Source organism: Pygocentrus nattereri, chromosome 4, assembly GCF_015220715.1.
Source record: "Pygocentrus nattereri isolate fPygNat1 chromosome 4, fPygNat1.pri, whole genome shotgun sequence".
Classification (NCBI taxonomy): domain Eukaryota; kingdom Metazoa; phylum Chordata; class Actinopteri; order Characiformes; family Serrasalmidae; genus Pygocentrus; species Pygocentrus nattereri.
This window is the reverse complement of record NC_051214.1, coordinates 3,528,246-3,545,341: the sequence shown is the minus strand read 5'-3', so window position 1 is coordinate 3,545,341 and position 17,096 is coordinate 3,528,246. Positions and strand designations below refer to the sequence as shown.

Genomic DNA, 17,096 nt, shown 5'->3' with positions numbered 1-17,096 from the left:
CAATTCCCAAACCTGGAAGTGATGACCCCCACCCTCTGTCCTTTCAACCTCGGAAGGGACTTCCTACTATTGTTGTGAGCTGTGTTTATGCTCCACTAAATGCTGATAACAAAGTAGCAGCACAGGTAGCAATGATTGTGGCTAAAAACAGGCTAGCCGGATACCTTGAAGGACCAGTGTTTGTCAGGTGCAGATCAGATTCTTTCCTGCCCAGTGTGTAAATATTCCAACAGGACCGGATAACATTCTGAACTTATACACTGTTAGAAATAAACGTTAATTTTTCGTTCATCAAGGTACAGTTTAAATGTTCCCTCAGAGGTTCTACAGTGGTTCTAAGGTCTGATTGTGGAGATTAAATCACTTCCTCCAGGTGAAAAGTTGGTATTTGTTCCTTTTCATAACCGAATGTTTTAGAATAAAAGCCTGGAGGCGAGGCGGGGTGTGTGGAGTCAGTCCAGCTTAGAACAGATCATTTCAGTGGATTATGGTTCAGTTATGTTCCCTGACTAAAGGGACTGAGATGGACTCAGTGACAGTTTAGTACCTTTATTTTTCTGAGAATGCAGGCATATTAATGTTAAGTGTAACAAGAGAACTAAGTTAGGCTCACTTTGAGGGGGTGTCAAAGTCAAAGATGTCATCTCCACATTAAAAACAAGGCAAAAACCACCTTTGGATTAATGTCATATCATGTCTATCACGTGTCTAACGTTGATATGTTTTATTCCCTCCATGTTTGGGATTTACACACTACATGACAAACAAACTAGCTCTGATCAGAGCAGAGGACATGTACCTACAGAAGAGATAGCTAATATGTTGTTCACACTCCTGTCAGGGTTGCCAGGTCTGGAGTATTCTTGCCACATTGGGATAGGTTTTATGCTATAGATTTAAATTATGTAACTGTAAAATGCTACACAGAACATCTACTTATCTATTTATTATAAGCTACTGTCTTGATTACTGCTGGATGTGCATCCAGGCAATACTTGTACAAACTGCATGTCCACAAACAAACAATTCATTTATACAGTTATTTCTACATTGTACATATACATTGGGTGGCCACAAGTCCAAGATTAAACTAACCAGAGAGAAAACATTCCTCTGAGCCACTCAGGAAGGAAGGCACTCCTACTCTAATCAAAGAAGTGAAACTGATCTCAGAGTGCTGCTCTCTCTCTCTTTCTATCAGTCTGTGAATGCAGGAAAATGGCAGAGGCCAGTATTTCAGTGGATCAGGACCAGTTCAGCTGTCCAGTCTGTCTGGATCTGCTGAAGGATCCAGTGACTATTCACTGTGGACACAGTTACTGTATGGTGTGTATTAATAGACACTGGGATGAAGAAGATCAGAGAAGCATCTACAGCTGCCCCCAGTGCAGAGAGACCTTCACTCCGAGGCCTGTTCTACGCAGGAACAACATACTGGCTGAAGTGGTTGAGGAAGTGAAGAAGAAACTCCGAGCTGGTTCTTCCGGTCACCGTTATGCTAGACCTGGAGATGTGGAGTGTGATTTCTGCACTGGGAGAAAACAGCAAGCCGTCAAGTCCTGTCTGACGTGTCTGGCCTCCTTATGTGAAACTCACCTTAAACCTCACTATGATGTTCCTGGCTTGAAAAAGCACAAGCTGGTCAAAGCCTCTGCACGACTACAGGAGAAGATCTGCTCTCAACATGGCAAACTGATGGAGATCTACTGCCGTACTGACCAAAGCTGCATCTGTTACTTGTGTATGATGCATGAACACAAAGGCCATAATATAGTTGCAGCTGCAGCAGAAAGAACTGAGAAACAGGTAAGATTTTCAAATCTTTTAGAATCAATTCAAGGTAATGATGTAAAATCAGTATAATCTTTACTTAATTAAGGGGCTGATTATGAAAATAAGCGTTGAGGGCAAGTTTTGTGGATATCAAATCAAATCGTCGTTACTCAATAAAAACCAGGTGAGATTAGTTACCAAGCTTTTAGGCTCCCAGCCTGCATCTTCCAGAAGGTTCAAAGCTTTGTAGTGCTTGAGTGACCTGCAACTTCATGTTGTGAGTGATGAGGAAATGAAGTGATGAGGTCAAATGAAGAGGCAAGCAAGAGTTCAGCAAGCAGGGAAACAGTGTTTTGCGCTCTGGAAAGGCAACATATTTATTCACCACAGTAGTACAGTTGCTCAGTCTCAAAATGCTACTTGGTCCTATTCACACACTGTCACTGATGCTGAAGTTCGACTGTTTTATATCTGCAAAATTCCAGGGGGTTCAGCCTAAGTCAGGATCGAACTCAGGACCCTTATGTTAATAATCAAGAGTGTTACAGGACAAATCTCCTTACAGACACTAGAGGATGGCTTCAAGTGCAGGGCAACTGAGGGTCCGGAGAAAGCTGACAGTAAAGAAGCAAAAGAACCTAAGAGCTGGGAAAACAAACTAGAAAAAGAATACATTAAATGGGGAACGCAGTAAACAAGGAAAGTAACTAGTCACAGTGGGGGACCACACCCTAAATCACCATGTTGGTACTAACATACTATGCGTGCTATGCAGCATGCCACTAAAGGTTTAATGGCTGTGCTAACTAAAGACTTAAACAGATGACCCAAACTAAGAGCTCCCCAAAACTGAATCCAAAAAAATCTCCATTGTTTAATCTCACCCTCACTACTCCCTAAACATGGAGAGTGAGACAAACTGAAGATGTTTTTATATACTTATGCTGGAGAACAATTTGAGAAAAGCAAAGACCCAAAACCCAGGACACATACTGAGTTTACCAGCTGAGTCAGAGCAGTGTGCACATATCTACATGAACTCAAGATTGAGAAGCGAGCAGCGTGTCAGCATCCCTTAAGTCTATTCTATTAATGCATTAACTTTCTCTTAAGCTTGCTAAACCTTGCCAATGTCACGATTGGCCCCTCCCAGTCCTGTCCATGTGCGTTTGTTTTGGTTTAGTCCAAACCCTTGTTTTGTGACTCCGCCCCTGATCGTTTTCACCTGTCCCTTGTGTTCCCTGTGTATTTAAGCCCTGTATTTGCACTTTGTCTTTGCTGGTCTTCGTATCGGTCTTTGTCCTTGCTCTGTTGGATGCTTTTTTATGAATATATGTTGTTGTTTGTTTCTGGTTTGTCTTGTCTACCCCACGCTCTGTACTGGTCTTTGTTTGATGTCCGTGCCCTGTTTGATTGTAGTGCTCTCTGTTGTTTGCTTTGTTATCTGTTGCATTCTACTGTTTGTCATGTCTGAACCCCAATCTCTCCATGTTGGCTTTTTGAACCTGGACTGTTTTGACCATGACCCTGGATTTGCCCTCAATAAAAGTCTCTTACCTCTACGCATGCGTCTGCTACCTCGCTCTGCGTTACAGCCAAACTAAAAGCCAGGGCCCATAATGAAGAAAAATTAACTCTAAACATGGAGGATGCTCTTACAATAAGAACTTTTTATAAACCTCTAACTTTCAGTTGATTGCACGTTAGTTTTATTTTGACATTAGTTTTCACATCGGTAGCTATCTAACAGACTAACTTACATTGTTTCTGCTCTGTGCCTGTTTCAACTCTCTACACTCTAGTGAAGCCCAAAAGTCACTTTTCTGCAGTTATTGAACTCTTGTTGGTTAAAATTCAAAAACAATTAAACAATCAATTTCTCCTTAGAATCACCTGAAGGAGGTTCAGAGGAAATCCCAGCAGAAACTCCAGCAGAAAGAGAAGAAGCTGCAGGAGCTGAAAAAGGCTGTGGTCACTCTTAAGGTGAGTAGTGGGCAGAGATCTGCTGGAGCAGCTGTTTCACAGCTCACTCAGACTCTCCTCCAGTCGGACAGTGAGGAGTCCAGTGTTGGACACTTTGGGGTCCTACACAGCCACAATGTGGACAGTCAGTCGTCTACAGTCCCAGTGAGAGAATGAATGATAGCTGGAGTGTAAATGGAGCTCCATCTTGTGTGTCTGTGTCCTAACAGCGCTCTGCACAGGCAGCAGTGGAGGACAGTGAGAGGATCTTCACTGAACTGATCCGCTCCATCGAGAAGAAGCGCTCTGAGGTAACAAAGCTGATCAGAACTCAGGAGAAGAACCAGCTGAGACAAACTGAAGACCACCTGGAGAACCTGCAGCAGGAGATTGATGATCTAAAGAGGAGGAACACTGAGCTGGAGCAGCTTTCAGTCACAGAGGATCACATCCACTTCCTCCAGGTAACCATCATTCACTTACAGAGGGACCTGCTCCTCAGGGAGGCTCTAAAATCTTAAGGTTATTGTTGGTGTAACATGATTTGAGAACATTTAATGCTCTTGTCCTCCTTCATGTTCCTTGGTTCTGTTTCCTCTCTGTAGAGCTTCCAGTCTCTGAGTGTCTCTGCTGGATGTGAGGACTCCTCCACCTTCACTGTCCATCAACATCCCTCATTTGATGGAGTGAGGAAATCTCTCTCTGATCTGAAAGAGAGACTAGAGGAATTCTGCAAGGAGGAATTCAGTAAAATCTCTCCACATGGTAAGAGGAGCTTCTGCTGGAAACAGAAAAATCTTTACTTCAGTAGCAATTCAGAAACTACATTCCTGCAGGTTTACTCTGCTGTTTCACACCCACATCACAACTGTGGGCTTGTTAACCCTTTAAATCCCAGGCTTCTTACATAATAAGGCTGAATATTTAGTAGCTACATGAACTACAATGCAAACTGCTGAGCTGTTCTTAGGTTAATAAAGTGTGTAGTAAACTTTTGGACCTACCATGATTAGTTTGATTGGGTTTGTTGGGAGCAGGGTGGCTTGGTTGTCATCATTCGGCTGTTGAGGTATTGCAGTCCTACATTTATCCGAACCTCCTTATTGGCCCACTGAAACTACTTTAATTTCAAGTTGCATTGGCTTCTCTTGACTCCAGGGTTTTAATATTTGTAAATATACAGGTACAAATATGGGAAAGTCAATATAGTGTAGCCTTAAAACTCATGTAAGGTACACAATTGGACCTTTTGACTTTTGAGAAAACATTTACATTGTGTGAGTCAGAACAAAGGTGAAAACAGTCAGGGGCGGAGTTACAAAACAAGGGGCAGGACTGCAGATACCAAAACAAACGCACATGGACTAAACCAAAACATGAACACAAGGACAGGACTGGGAGGGGCCAATCGTGACACTGTTAAATCAGTGTGTTTGTGTGTCTCCACAGCTGCAGCAGTTCAGATTTTGTCCTCAGAGCTAAAAAACAGAGCAGATTTTCTGCGGTGTAAGTACAACATACACACACACACACACACACACACACACACACGTTTGTCTTGCTATACATATGAGGAATGCCCATAGCTTTCTATTGATTTTTGTGTTACTGTAGCTAAATAATACTACATTTAAACCTGAACCTAACCTTAACCTCAGTATCCAAAAAGCAATTTTTCTGCTCTTTTAGTTTTCAAATTAAAAAATAGTAATTATGGTAAAAACAACACATGCTCAAGTGAGGACCAGCAAAATGTCCTGACTTGAACAAATATTTCATATAGTATCATCATAGTGAGGACATGGGCTCCTCACATGTATAGCAATACAAGCACATGCGCACACACACACACACACACAGTGTCTCCTTTAACCTCTTAAGCTCCAAGCCTATTTTTGCCAATTTTCGCCTGAAATGACATACCCAAATATTAATGCGTTTTACTCAAATATTATATAATCCAGAGGCAATTTTATGAAGTATTATTACTCAAAAGCCTTTACAAAATTAATTGAAAACACTTGAACTTATTGAAATTAAACTATAATGGCCAAAATATGGTAAAAAAAGAGGGGAAAAAAAAAAAGGCACTTTTCAAAATTTCTTTTATTTTGTTTTAGATTTTAGGGACCATAAACTGAAGAGGTCATGTCCATGAAATGTTTTGGCAGTTCCATATTTTGCCCCTTGGGGTCAAATTTTTACCATGTGAAATTTTAAACTGATTACCCTCACTGATCAGATGTTATTCACTCTAGAGTAGATAGTGTACAGACGTTTCTTCGAGTGTCCCTTTGAAGTCTCCAAAGGACCCCAACCTCTCCAAATTGGAAAAAAAAAACCTAATTTTCTAACAATTTTTGCAGGAAAAAGAGTGTTTGTATATTACCTACTCTTGATGGCAACATCCTGTGGTGTATTTCTTCACATTATTTGACAAACTGTCATCCAACCACTCTCCAAGTAGCTTTTTGATGTCTCCAAGTGGCCTTTTACCTTTACCACAGATGAAAATCTAAAGCCAAACCAGATCAATAACCAATAAAGAAGTGAAATGAGGCAGAAGATTCATTTTGGTTGTTTTACTCAGCAAAATTTTGTCATAACAATTTCAACTGTATTATAAAACCCAAAAAATGATGTTCAATAAAAAAAAAACTATGTACAACACCCCACCCCACCCCCCACACAACACCCCACCCCACCCCCTTCTGCCTTCTTTTACTTTTCATCATGCCACTGCTTGAAGCAGTTGCGTGATGGTACTAGGCACAACGCCACGTCACATTTTGCACAGAAAACTGGAGTCTTTGTTTGCCGCCCTTCTTTTTTGCAGTTTTCACATTTTCTCCTTCCTGCAGTACCATCACCAGAAAAGAATGCAGGCATGCACTTCTCCTGGGCTGGCTGCTTGGATGGGTCTGAAGGTCCTGCAACTTCTTCAGACCTTTTCATGACGTTTGTGAGTTCTATCACTAAGGCTTCTCTGAATGCTTTTTGTGTTAGAGAGGCCTGTCCATGGATGTCAGCCAGTTGTTGGTGCAGAATGAAGCTGTTCACAATTCCGATGTCAATGAAATGGAAAAAGAATGTCTTGTACCATTTTCTACACTTGTGGAGGACATTGTAGTACCCAATCAGTGCATCTGAAAGGTCGACGCCACCCATGTGCTTGTTATAGTCCTTCACAGCAGCCGGAACGGGAACAGAGATGGTACTCCACACGCCTTGTTTGTCTTTCACCCTTCTCTCCACTGTGTCCCCTTTGTAGGCCTTGTGCATTGTGGAACACATGGTTACCGCTCTTGTGTCCATCCATTTGACATACAGCAGCTTTCCATGTCGGTACCAGCGGATGGTTCCTCTTTCTGCCCTCTTTGGAAGATCATTCCGTTTTGTGTGTAGAAATCCTTGCCAATTGGAACGCAGGGTACCACAAGCAAGAGTGTTGTTCTGCAGTAGGTCAGTGAAAAGGGTTGGGCTGGTGTAAAAATTGTCCATGTACACCCTGTATCCATGGCCAAGCAGTGAAAAATCCAGTAGTGTGTGGACTGTATCATAGCTTAGTCCTTTTCCTGATGTGAAGGCACTTCTCCCTTCGTACACAAAAAAATTCCATGTGTACCCACTTGCTGAATCTGCCAGGATGAACAATTTGTAGCCCCATTTAGTGGGCTTTGCCTTCATATACTGCTTCAGTCCATTTCTTGCTTTAGAAGCCACCATTCGTTCGTCTATGGACAATTCTCTCCTGGGCTGGAAAAAACTGCGGCATGCTGAGAGGATGTTGGTGTACAGGGGCTTTATCTTGAATAGTCTGTCATAAGCAGGAGTTCCTTTCTTTTTCATGTTTTCTTCATCCTCCTGAGGGTCAGACATATGGAGATTGCTTGAAATGGCAGCAAATCTCTTGCTGCTCATCACTGTGGACGGGAATGCGAATTGGTACAGCTGGTTCTTGGACCATAAATCCTTGATACTCTTCACTTTCACCAAGCCCATGTACACAATGATTCCGATGAAGGCATAAAACTCACCAACAGAAACTTCAGCCCACTTTATCTTCTTTCCAGCTGCAGCTGAAACCTCTCCAAACTTGTTTGTGTTGTCCACAAGTGTTCGGACAACAGAAGAGCTGAAAAACAGCTGGAACAACTGCAGAGGCGAGTATATTGGGTTTGGCAAAAGTTGTGGTCCTGGTGGTCGCTTGGGAAGAAATCTGAAGAGACTGGGTTCTTCATCCTCGTCAGTGATGTCATGCCACCTGTCCTCTTCATCCTGCTCCAAGACCTGAGGTGGACTCCCAACTTGCCTTCTTGGTGAAAGAAGAGCAGCACCTGATGAGCTTGGACTTCCCTGTGCTGCCTTCTTTTTCACAGTTGGTCTCTGGGTGGGGGTGGAGGTTCTAGGCAAGGGGCTTGATAGCCCCCGAGATGCAGCTGGAGTTGGGGTGACCAACCTACTGCGTTTAGGAAATGCAGGCTCCCACTCCTCACCTGACCCAGAATCGATCCTATTAGAACATCCAAACAAATATAAAAGTATTGTAGCTATATCCATATATATCTCCATATATATATATATATATATATACACACACATATTTATATATATATATATATATATATATATATATATATATATATATATATATATATACACACACATATTTATATATATATATATATATATATATATATATATATATATATATATACACACATATATATATATATATACTCATACATACATACACACTTTATATATAGCTAATTTATATATGCATGTCAGTGTGTGTGTGTGTGTGTGTGTGTGTGTGTGTGTCGTACTCGTCACCAGCAGGGTCCCGTCCCCGGAGAAAGGCCTCCTCCTCCGCAGAGTCGTAGTTGCTATCGCTGCTCTCCGATTCCACGAAATCCTCTGTGTCACTTGGCCTTTCAAATTCAGCGAGGACCTCTGCCACCCCATAAAAAAGCCTTTTTCTGGGTTTCGGGGGGGTTTTAAAAGCCATTTTCCGCGTTTTGTTTAGTTTTTCTTTTTTGCCTCCGCCGTGTTCTCCGTGCCTGCTGCCCTCTCGGCGGGGGATCCCGAGCTAATCTTCCTGTTTATATCCCGCCTTCCCTGTTGCGCGTCCGCCTAACGTCACACCTGGTTGGTCGACAGGTTTGAGTGACGCGTCGTTGGAAAGGGGAGAATCTCAGCTTCACGAGCACGTGTGTTTGAAAGCGATAACCCAAGGAGATCATATTTTAATTTGGGTTTAAATTAGACATAAAAGATTTTTGCCTTCTGTTTTTTTCAAACACTCTTTGCACAAAAAAGAGGATTACTACCGAATGCATTGTTGGAAATACACGGGTGTGGTGTCATTTTGAAGCCAACAAGGAGAGGCAAGCCAGGCGGTTTGAATGATATATAACATGCCCACAATGGATCAAATATGGATTTACAAAAACCGCAAATATAAAAAATATTAATCATATTTTTTGCTAACAAGGTATATTTTCGCCCAAAATGGTTATTTTCTGAAAGGAAATACAGCTAAACTGGCTAGATAGCTGGCAAGCAGAGGTTCTAAGCTTTCCTATGACATATTGGGTGTCTATATTGAGCCTATAATTATTCATAAACACAGGCAAAAATTAATTAGAGAGAAGCATGCACAGACTGCGCAAACACCTGAGGCTTAGCCTGAGATGCGAATATGAAAAAAATTCATAGAATTTAAGCAGAGATCATTTATTGTATTGCCTAATAAGGATTATTTAATACAATACCAGCATATAGTATTTCCATACTTAACAAATATGTCTAGTCATATCCAGGTAGGATTTGACCACCTTTGACACCTTTTAATGTAACACCTTTAATCTGAACTCAACTAACCTTAGCAAAGAAAGTGAATTTCAACCCCTTAAAATCTCAGGCTTATTACATAATAAGGCTCATTATTCAGTAACTACTCGGCGCAAACTGGCTGAGCTATTCTTAGGTTATAGACATGTATAGTGAAAGCTTGGTCCTGCTGGCAGGGCCTTGTCGTTTATGAGGTTAAACAAAGCTGGAGTGTGTTATTTATGGTGGTGACATGCCTACAGAGAGGAACATGTTTCATCAGTTCTGTGGTGAGTTACACGAATGCAAAGCTTGAGGCAGTTTGAGGCCCTGATTTACTGTCATGCTCTGACACACCCTATGCACTTTTCACTGTCTTGTCCTGGTGAGAGTGATCTTGGTAATACTTTCTATGTTTTTGCCAAAAATAATCCTCACTATATTAATCTGGCTGCCAAAAACAGAGCCAAAAAGCCCAATAGAGTGATCATACACACTTAAAAATGATGGTCTGTGAGGGTTCTTTAGTAAAGAAAATGGTTCTGTATAGAATCATGAATATAGAACCTTTGCGTGATTAAAGGGGTCTTTGCATTGTGAAATCATTCTTCAGATTAATGGAGAACCTGCTGTAGAAGGTTCTATATAGAACCCCTTTTGGAAAAGGGGTCTATGTAGCACCAAAAAGGGTTCTTCTGTTGTAACAAGTCTGATACCTGAACAATAGAAGAACCCTTTTTGGTGCTTGTGGAATGCACCTGTCCCCCGGGCCGCGATGACAAGCATGAGATCTGGCAGAAAGGTGGGACCCGAACCCCTAGCAAGAGTGAAGCCCCACAAGGACAACCATGAGTGAGTGGGGGACAAGTCCAGAGCCCCTCCCCTAGGGCTCCAAAAAGGTTCAACATAGAACCATCTCCAGCTCATTATCCATCAATCTGAAGAACCCCTTTACGATGCAAAGAACCTTTAATCATGGATAGAATCGTTTTCTTACCAAAGAACCTGTGAAGAACCATCTTTTGTGCCCCTGGTTGTTTGGCATGAGACATACTCTAAAATCTTGCTTGTAGAAAAGCGTTATACACTGACAACTTACTTACTTACTGCTTACTTTCCATTTTCCTGCAGATTTCTGTCCACTGACTCTGGATCCCAACACAGTAAATCATGAGCTGGTTCTGTCTGAGAAGAACAGAGTGGTGAAGTACAGAGGAAGGGCTCAGTGTTACTCTGACCACCCAGACAGATTTGATTCAGTGTCTCAGGTGTTGTGTAAGGAGAGTGTGAGTGGACGCTGTTACTGGGAGGTCGAGTGGAGCAGAGGGTTATTTGGTGTTGTATACATATCAGTGGCGTATAAAGGCATCAGCAGGAAAGGATGGGGTAATGGGTGCGTGTTTGGACTCAACAATCAGTCCTGGAGTCTGGAGTGTCTCTCTACTCTCTCCTTCTCGCACAACGGCATTAAGACTGAGCTCTCAGCTCCATCATCCTCCAGAATAGGAGTGTATGTGGATCACAGGGCAGGAACTCTGTCCTTCTACAGCATCTCTGACACACTGACCCTCCTACACACAGTCCACACCACGTTCACTCAGCCGCTCTACATTGGGTTTGGGCTCGGTCCAGGATCATCCATTAAACTGTGATTCAAAATGCTCCAAAATGCTCTTCTGTCTTGCTGTTTATTTCATCTGCACCAGCTATCAGTTCTGTCCTGCATTCTTCTCAGTACTGAACAAACGCTGTTGTGTTTTAGATGCTGATATGCTGTAGTGCTTCTACAGCCAGCCCATCATCGCTGTTATGCAACCTTTGCATGGGTGGCACAGTGGCACGGTGGGTAGAGCTGTTGTCTCACAGCAAGGCCTGGGTTCAATTCCCTGGCCGGGTGACCAGGGCAGTTTCTGTGTGGAGTTTGCATATTCTCCCCGTGTTGGTGTGGGTTTCCTCCCACAGCCTAAAGACATGCAGTCAGGCCAGTTGGACATGGTAATTTGCCCTTAGGTGTGAATGTGGGCCCTTTCCAGAACTGTGCCCACTTGCTCCAAGAAGGCCAAATACTCTGACCTGTTTGGTACATAAACACAGACAGTCAGAGTTTTCCTCTCTGCGACTTTCGCATTGAGGCGACCCTCTTGTCCACCGGGACAAACTCCAACTGCACAGCCGCCAGTTTTTTTTAATTCAATGAGAATTTACTGAATTAAAAAACATTCAAATTTCCTGTTTCACAAGATCTAATTGTAGATTTTCAATTAGGATTGTGGATATTGATTTCATCTTCATTATCAAACAAGTCTTTAGAAGTCTGGATACATCTAAAAGGTTTTCTCTTAATTGTTTGGAGTCTGTGAAGTTGCACTCATTTATTAGAGTCACTTCAAATTTCTGCAACAAAATTGAATTTTTTTTTAAAACATTGATTCCTGTCTTTTGAACAGTAGTGTACAATTGTTGGTGTATTCCACTGTAATCTATCTATATTTCAGAGCAGCGATCACTGCAGGACAGGATTAATGACAATATGAAAGGAAACCGTCATGATTAGAAAATAAACTCAAACAGAAAAAGTTCAGTGACAAAACCAAACTCCCACAACTTGCCACTAAATTCAGATAATGAGGGCTAGTCGATCAGCTCAGACATCAGAAAACATGGAGATGTAACATTTGATTCTCAGGAACGTGAGAAGGTTCCATGTGCAGGTTAAAGGTGGTTTAATCAAACAGGGAAATCCAAGGGGCAAGGTCGAGGTCAGAAAAGGAAGTCAAAAGCAGTCAGCAAAAAACCAGGCAGGAGTATCCAAATGGGCAAGAGCAAAAACCAGTCCAAAGAGCAGGCAACAGTCCAAAACACCAAAAGAAGAGAAGGGAATAAACAAGGCTTGGTAAAGCAGACACTGAGGAACTGGCAATACTTCACAAGGTGTGAGTGCAACTGAGAGGTGTTTAATAGCAGAGCAGCTTAGGGTGGAAATGAGGATCAACTGGGGCTCATTAGGGTTGTCGTGGTAATAGTGTTAGAACTTAGGAGAGGAAGACCTCTGGTGGCCAGAACAGGGATTGCTGACAGGAGACCAGTAATCAGTTTAAATCTTTTCTGTAATTAGTTCAACAAAACTTCTCTCAACCCACTCAAACTTCAACCAGGTCTTCATTAAGGCCTCAGACTTGAGGATGTGGTTTAGGCTCCAGGATGAAAAACGTGCAAAGCCATATAGCTGAATTTAGCGGGGTAGTCAGGTTAGACAATGAGGTACAGTATTTATTAGACAGTAATGTATGGCTTAATTGTGTCCTTCAGCATAAGCTGAAGTTAGTGTGGTGAATTTGATCTTATTAATTCTATAGTCATAACATTATTTTCTATCATATTGGTTATTACTGTGTAGATTCTGGTTGAGTTTATCCTGTGGGCCTCTGACTGAAATGGTAGTAGCTGATGCAGGAGGCATCTGAACAGGATAGGGGCCCCCTGAACGTCAACAATGCTATATATGGGGGCTAGACGACCGGGGCCATTTTGGAGAAGAACGTATGTTTATACCTAATATGGCTTGAGAGGATCCATACATTGGACTGAGGCTATCTTGACAGAAACCAGATGTGGTCTATACGGCCACACCGGTATAAAACCAGGAGTTGGAATGTATGTGTCAGAGACTGGGCTGTTCTCTCCAAGCTGTTTCGCGAAGGCTTGTTTGTGACTTCGACCTCTCAGTGCTAATAAACATCTTTATATGCAAGAGACGGGTGTCACCGAAGAGTTTGTTCCTACACCTTCACAGCTTCACTACTAAAGAAACCACAAGAATTTGGCGTCACGAACCTCGACGTGTTGTGGCCCGCAGTGCAGACGGTTGCCTCAGCGCATCTACCTCCGCTCCTATTGCCGGCAGGAAAGGGTGAGTTTTTCTCACATGTGTGAGCGCTGGTCCATTCGGTGAGGCTGTGCTGTTCTGTTGTGCTGTTTGGTCGCACCGTTAAAGAGCTTTGTGTGGGTGTGCCATGCTGTCTTGGTTGTGGGTTTGCCTCTTCGTTCTAAATTTTGTTTTGTTGCGTTGTAATACGCCGCAACAGGGGGGAGTATGGTAGAATAAAGGGAAAAAAGAGTAGAAAAGAGTAAATAGAGTTAAGAAGAAGTTAATACCCTAGGAGTAACACTAGAAGTGGGATTGATTGACACCATGCAAGCGTAACACAGATTAGGGCCCTTTTTATCTCGTTGACAGTAAGTCATGTGTTTTCCATTCGCCACAGTGTGAAACTTGGGCCTTGAGGAATAAGTGTAATAGTCTAAATTTGGGGGAGAACACCCTGGGCCTAGGGAATTCGGTAGTTAAAGGTAATAGAGAAAAGTGAAGGAACAAAGAAGAAGTAAAGTGAAGTGTAAAAAGGAAAAAGTGTTAAGAGAAATAAGGAAAGGAAAAGAGTAAAGGAAAAGGGGCCGAAAATGGGAAAAAAAGCCCTCTTGTAAGAGGCTGCAATAGGCAGGCCGATAAAAACCTTGATTATTATTAGTTGATTCCAAGGTCAGTTTTATAATGAGTTTATAAGACTGGAGGTTAAAGTTGCAAATCCGGCGTAGAAAGAAGCCCCTCGCCTGTAGTTGGCCACTCGGGATGGATGCTGTCTTGTCGTTAGGATAACTTTGTCTCAAAGGTAGCATAAATTTAGAGTTTTTAAAGGATAAGGAAAATAAAAGGAATGCAGCCATAATGCGCATGCGTCTAGCTTGTATGAATGAATGGGAAATGTTCAATCCCTGTGTGAGAGAATTTTTATGTTGAATTTGTATGTTTTGTTGAAATAGTCTGTGTGTGTTGTGAAAAAAATAGTCATTCATTTTCTCTCTCTCTCTCTTTCTGCGAAAAAAGGGGGGCCAGTTAACTTGTGTGTGTGTTCAGAGCAGGACTCTGTGTTTGTGCTGAATGCCCCTCCTCTGCTTCTTTCTCAGTGTGTGCTGCTTGTATTGTTGAAACTTTATGAGCCTCCAAGGGGACAGTTTAGAATTTGTTAATGTGTACTTTATGAATATGAATAAATCTATGAGCCTTTGTAGGTGACTTGATAGAACTAAATTACTTATCAGGAGGACATAGTGAGATTAAAGTTTATAAGCCCCACAAAGGACGTATTAGGAGTTTTCATGAGCCCTAAGGAGGACTTTTATTGTTTAGGGTAAATGAGGAGAGTATTTGTTAATAAATTAGGAATAAAAACCATGAGCTTTCAAGGGGGATTTGATAGAAAATGAGCCTTTTTGAAAGGACACGTAAGTTAAGTGATCCCTATAAGCCCCTGAGAAAGACTATTTAAAATAGGGTATATAGGAGATTTGAGAATTATTAGGGTTGTGTGAAAAGTTTTGTTCTTGAGAGTTTGGAAAAGAAGGGCACTGTGGAAGTGATGTGCATGAGAAACTGTGGGTGCATGAGGAAATCCTTGGATTTCGAAGCTGGAGGAGATTATGGTGGGGACACAGCCTGCCATAGGAGATATTAAGAGACTTTTAGCTAATCTCCTAGGTGTTCCAGCTATGGAAGAAATTTTACAGAAAACTGGACTTGATCGATATGTGGGGACTGCTGTGAATGATCCAGAACTGTTCTCTGCGATTAGAGGTCGGATGTGGAGAGCGCTGAGGGAAACATTTCCAACCAACGTGCATCCCGATAGTATCTTTATTGAGCCATTGGGACAGGAAGAAAACCCGAGAGCGTATGTGTCAAGAGCTCATCATGTGTGGAGAAATGTTACAGGAAATGATCCAGATTTGAATCAAATGGAACAGTCAATTCTGAGAGCTAAGAAGGGTTTGCCCCTGTCAGTGAGAAGTAAATTGGCAGAAGTTGTTGGACTTGGAAGTATGGCCAAGGGTGTATATACGGATCATATTGCACATCAAGTGGAACTGTATAGGAAAAAGGAACAGGAGAAAAAAGAACAGGACCAAGAGACTCTGAGGAAACTCACTCAAGTTCAATTAACAGACAGTAAGAAGAAGAATCAAGCGGTAGTGATGCAGAGTCAATTCTCAAGAAACCAAATAGCATCACAGCCACAGCCAAATCAGGGCCAGCCACAAGTGTTTCAACCATCGTCAGTAGTTCCAGTTGTTCCCAATTCACAGCCAGTCTTTGGTCAGGAACAGACCTGGTGTGGAAGAGCCGAGGGTTTAAGAAGACAGCTGGATCTCCCATACAGCATCATGCTCAAATAGTGAAGTTGTTGTAGGCTATGATGAGGCCTAAAGAAATAGCAATAGCAAAATGTGCAGCACATCAAGCAGATATGTCAAAGGTTACACGAGGGAATAAAGCAGCTGATGAAGCAGCAAAAGCAGTTACAGATTTACATTTACATTTATGGCATTTAGCAGACGCTCTTATCCAGAGCGACTTACAAAAGTGCTTGTCATTACTTCAGAATATCTCATGTTAATAAAGGTCGACATAATTTTAAAGAGCTTTGCTCTAAATTGCTACCTGAAGTTCTATGCATTGAGACCTAAAACAAATACAACAAGTAGAAAAATACCTACAACTCAACACAGAGTCTACACAACACTAAACCTGCTGAAAAAAAGTTTGTAATAAAATACAGTGAACAAAAAGAGGTGAAGATCTTTAATAGACAGTGTTAGTGATTAGATAAGTAGTGTAAAGAGATGGGTCTTCAGACGTCGTTTAAAGACAGCAAGTGATTCTGCTGTTCGGACACTTAGGGGAAGTTCATTCCACCACCTTGGTGCCAGGACAGAGAACAGTCTGGAGGCATGTTTTCCTTGTGATCTGCAAGATGGTGGGTCAAGTCGAGCCGTACTTGAAGCACGAAGGTCTCTGGGTACGGATCTAGCTTTCACCATTGATCTCAAGTAGGAAGGAGCTGGACCATTTTTGGCTTTGTAGGCCAACATCAGGGTTTTATATCTGATGCGAGCTGCTACAGGAAGCCAGTGAAGGGAACGCAGCAGTGGAGTGACATGGCTGAATTTAGGAAGGTTGAAGACAAGTCGAGCTGCAGCATTCTGGATCAGTTGCAGGGGCCTGATGGTACGCATTGGAAGACCAGCCAGAAGGGAGTTACAGTAATCTAGTCTAGAAATGACTAAAGACTGAACGAGTACCTGTGTGGCCTCTCTAGAGAGAAAAGGTCGAATTCTCCGGATGTTGTAAAGGAGAAATCTGCATGACCGAGTCAGGTTAGCAACATGAGCCGTGAAAGAGAGCTGGTCATCTACAACTACCCCAAGACTACGAGCTTCTGTAGATGGAGTAATCAGGGTGTTCTCAAAGGGAATTGAGAGATCACACCGAATACCAGAAGATCCCGGGATGTAAAGCATCTCCGTCTTGCTTGGGTTCAGCTTGAGGTGGTGGGTTGTCATCCACATTGCAACGTCTGCCAGACATGCTGCGATCCGAGTCGAGACCTGTGTGTCATTAGGAGGAAAAGAAAGGATGAGTTGTGTGTCATCAGCATAGCAGTGATATGAAAAGCCATGAGAAGAAATAACAT

General features: G+C 42.3%; 2 protein-coding genes across 2 annotated transcripts; one reads left to right on the top strand and one right to left on the bottom strand.

Annotated features, from left to right (window-relative positions):
* Positions 1 to 1,194: 1,194 nt before the first annotated feature.
* On the top strand, positions 1,195 to 11,239 carry LOC108441311 (tripartite motif-containing protein 16-like). Its single transcript, XM_017720783.1, has 6 exons — positions 1,195 to 1,806; positions 3,661 to 3,756; positions 3,966 to 4,199; positions 4,341 to 4,500; positions 5,185 to 5,241; positions 10,702 to 11,239. The coding sequence occupies exons 1-6, from the start codon at positions 1,219 to 1,221 to the stop codon at positions 11,220 to 11,222; spliced, it is 1,656 nt and encodes a 551-aa protein (XP_017576272.1). The 5' UTR covers positions 1,195 to 1,218; the 3' UTR covers positions 11,223 to 11,239.
* Positions 6,445 to 8,819, bottom strand: LOC108441306 (piggyBac transposable element-derived protein 4-like). Its single transcript, XM_017720776.2, has 2 exons — positions 8,565 to 8,819; positions 6,445 to 8,248 (listed from the first exon to the last, which is right to left on the bottom strand). Exons 1-2 carry the CDS (start codon positions 8,744 to 8,746, stop codon positions 6,457 to 6,459), a joined length of 1,974 nt encoding a protein of 657 aa, XP_017576265.1. The 5' UTR covers positions 8,747 to 8,819; the 3' UTR covers positions 6,445 to 6,456.
* Positions 11,240 to 17,096: the final 5,857 nt, after the last annotated feature.

Coding starts and splice junctions, on each gene's coding strand:
- LOC108441311 (XM_017720783.1), top strand. CDS start 1,219: ATGGCAGAGGCCAGTATTTCAGTGGATCAGGACCAGTTCAGCTGTCCA. Junction 1,807..3,660: donor CAGAAAGAACTGAGAAACAG/GTAAGATTTTCA, acceptor ATTTCTCCTTAG/AATCACCTGAAGGAGGTTCA. Junction 4,200..4,340: donor ATCACATCCACTTCCTCCAG/GTAACCATCATT, acceptor TCCTCTCTGTAG/AGCTTCCAGTCTCTGAGTGT.
- LOC108441306 (XM_017720776.2), bottom strand. CDS start 8,746: ATGGCTTTTAAAACCCCCCCGAAACCCAGAAAAAGGCTTTTTTATGGG. Junction 8,249..8,564: donor CGGGACCCTGCTGGTGACGA/GTACGACACACA, acceptor ATGTTCTAATAG/GATCGATTCTGGGTCAGGTG.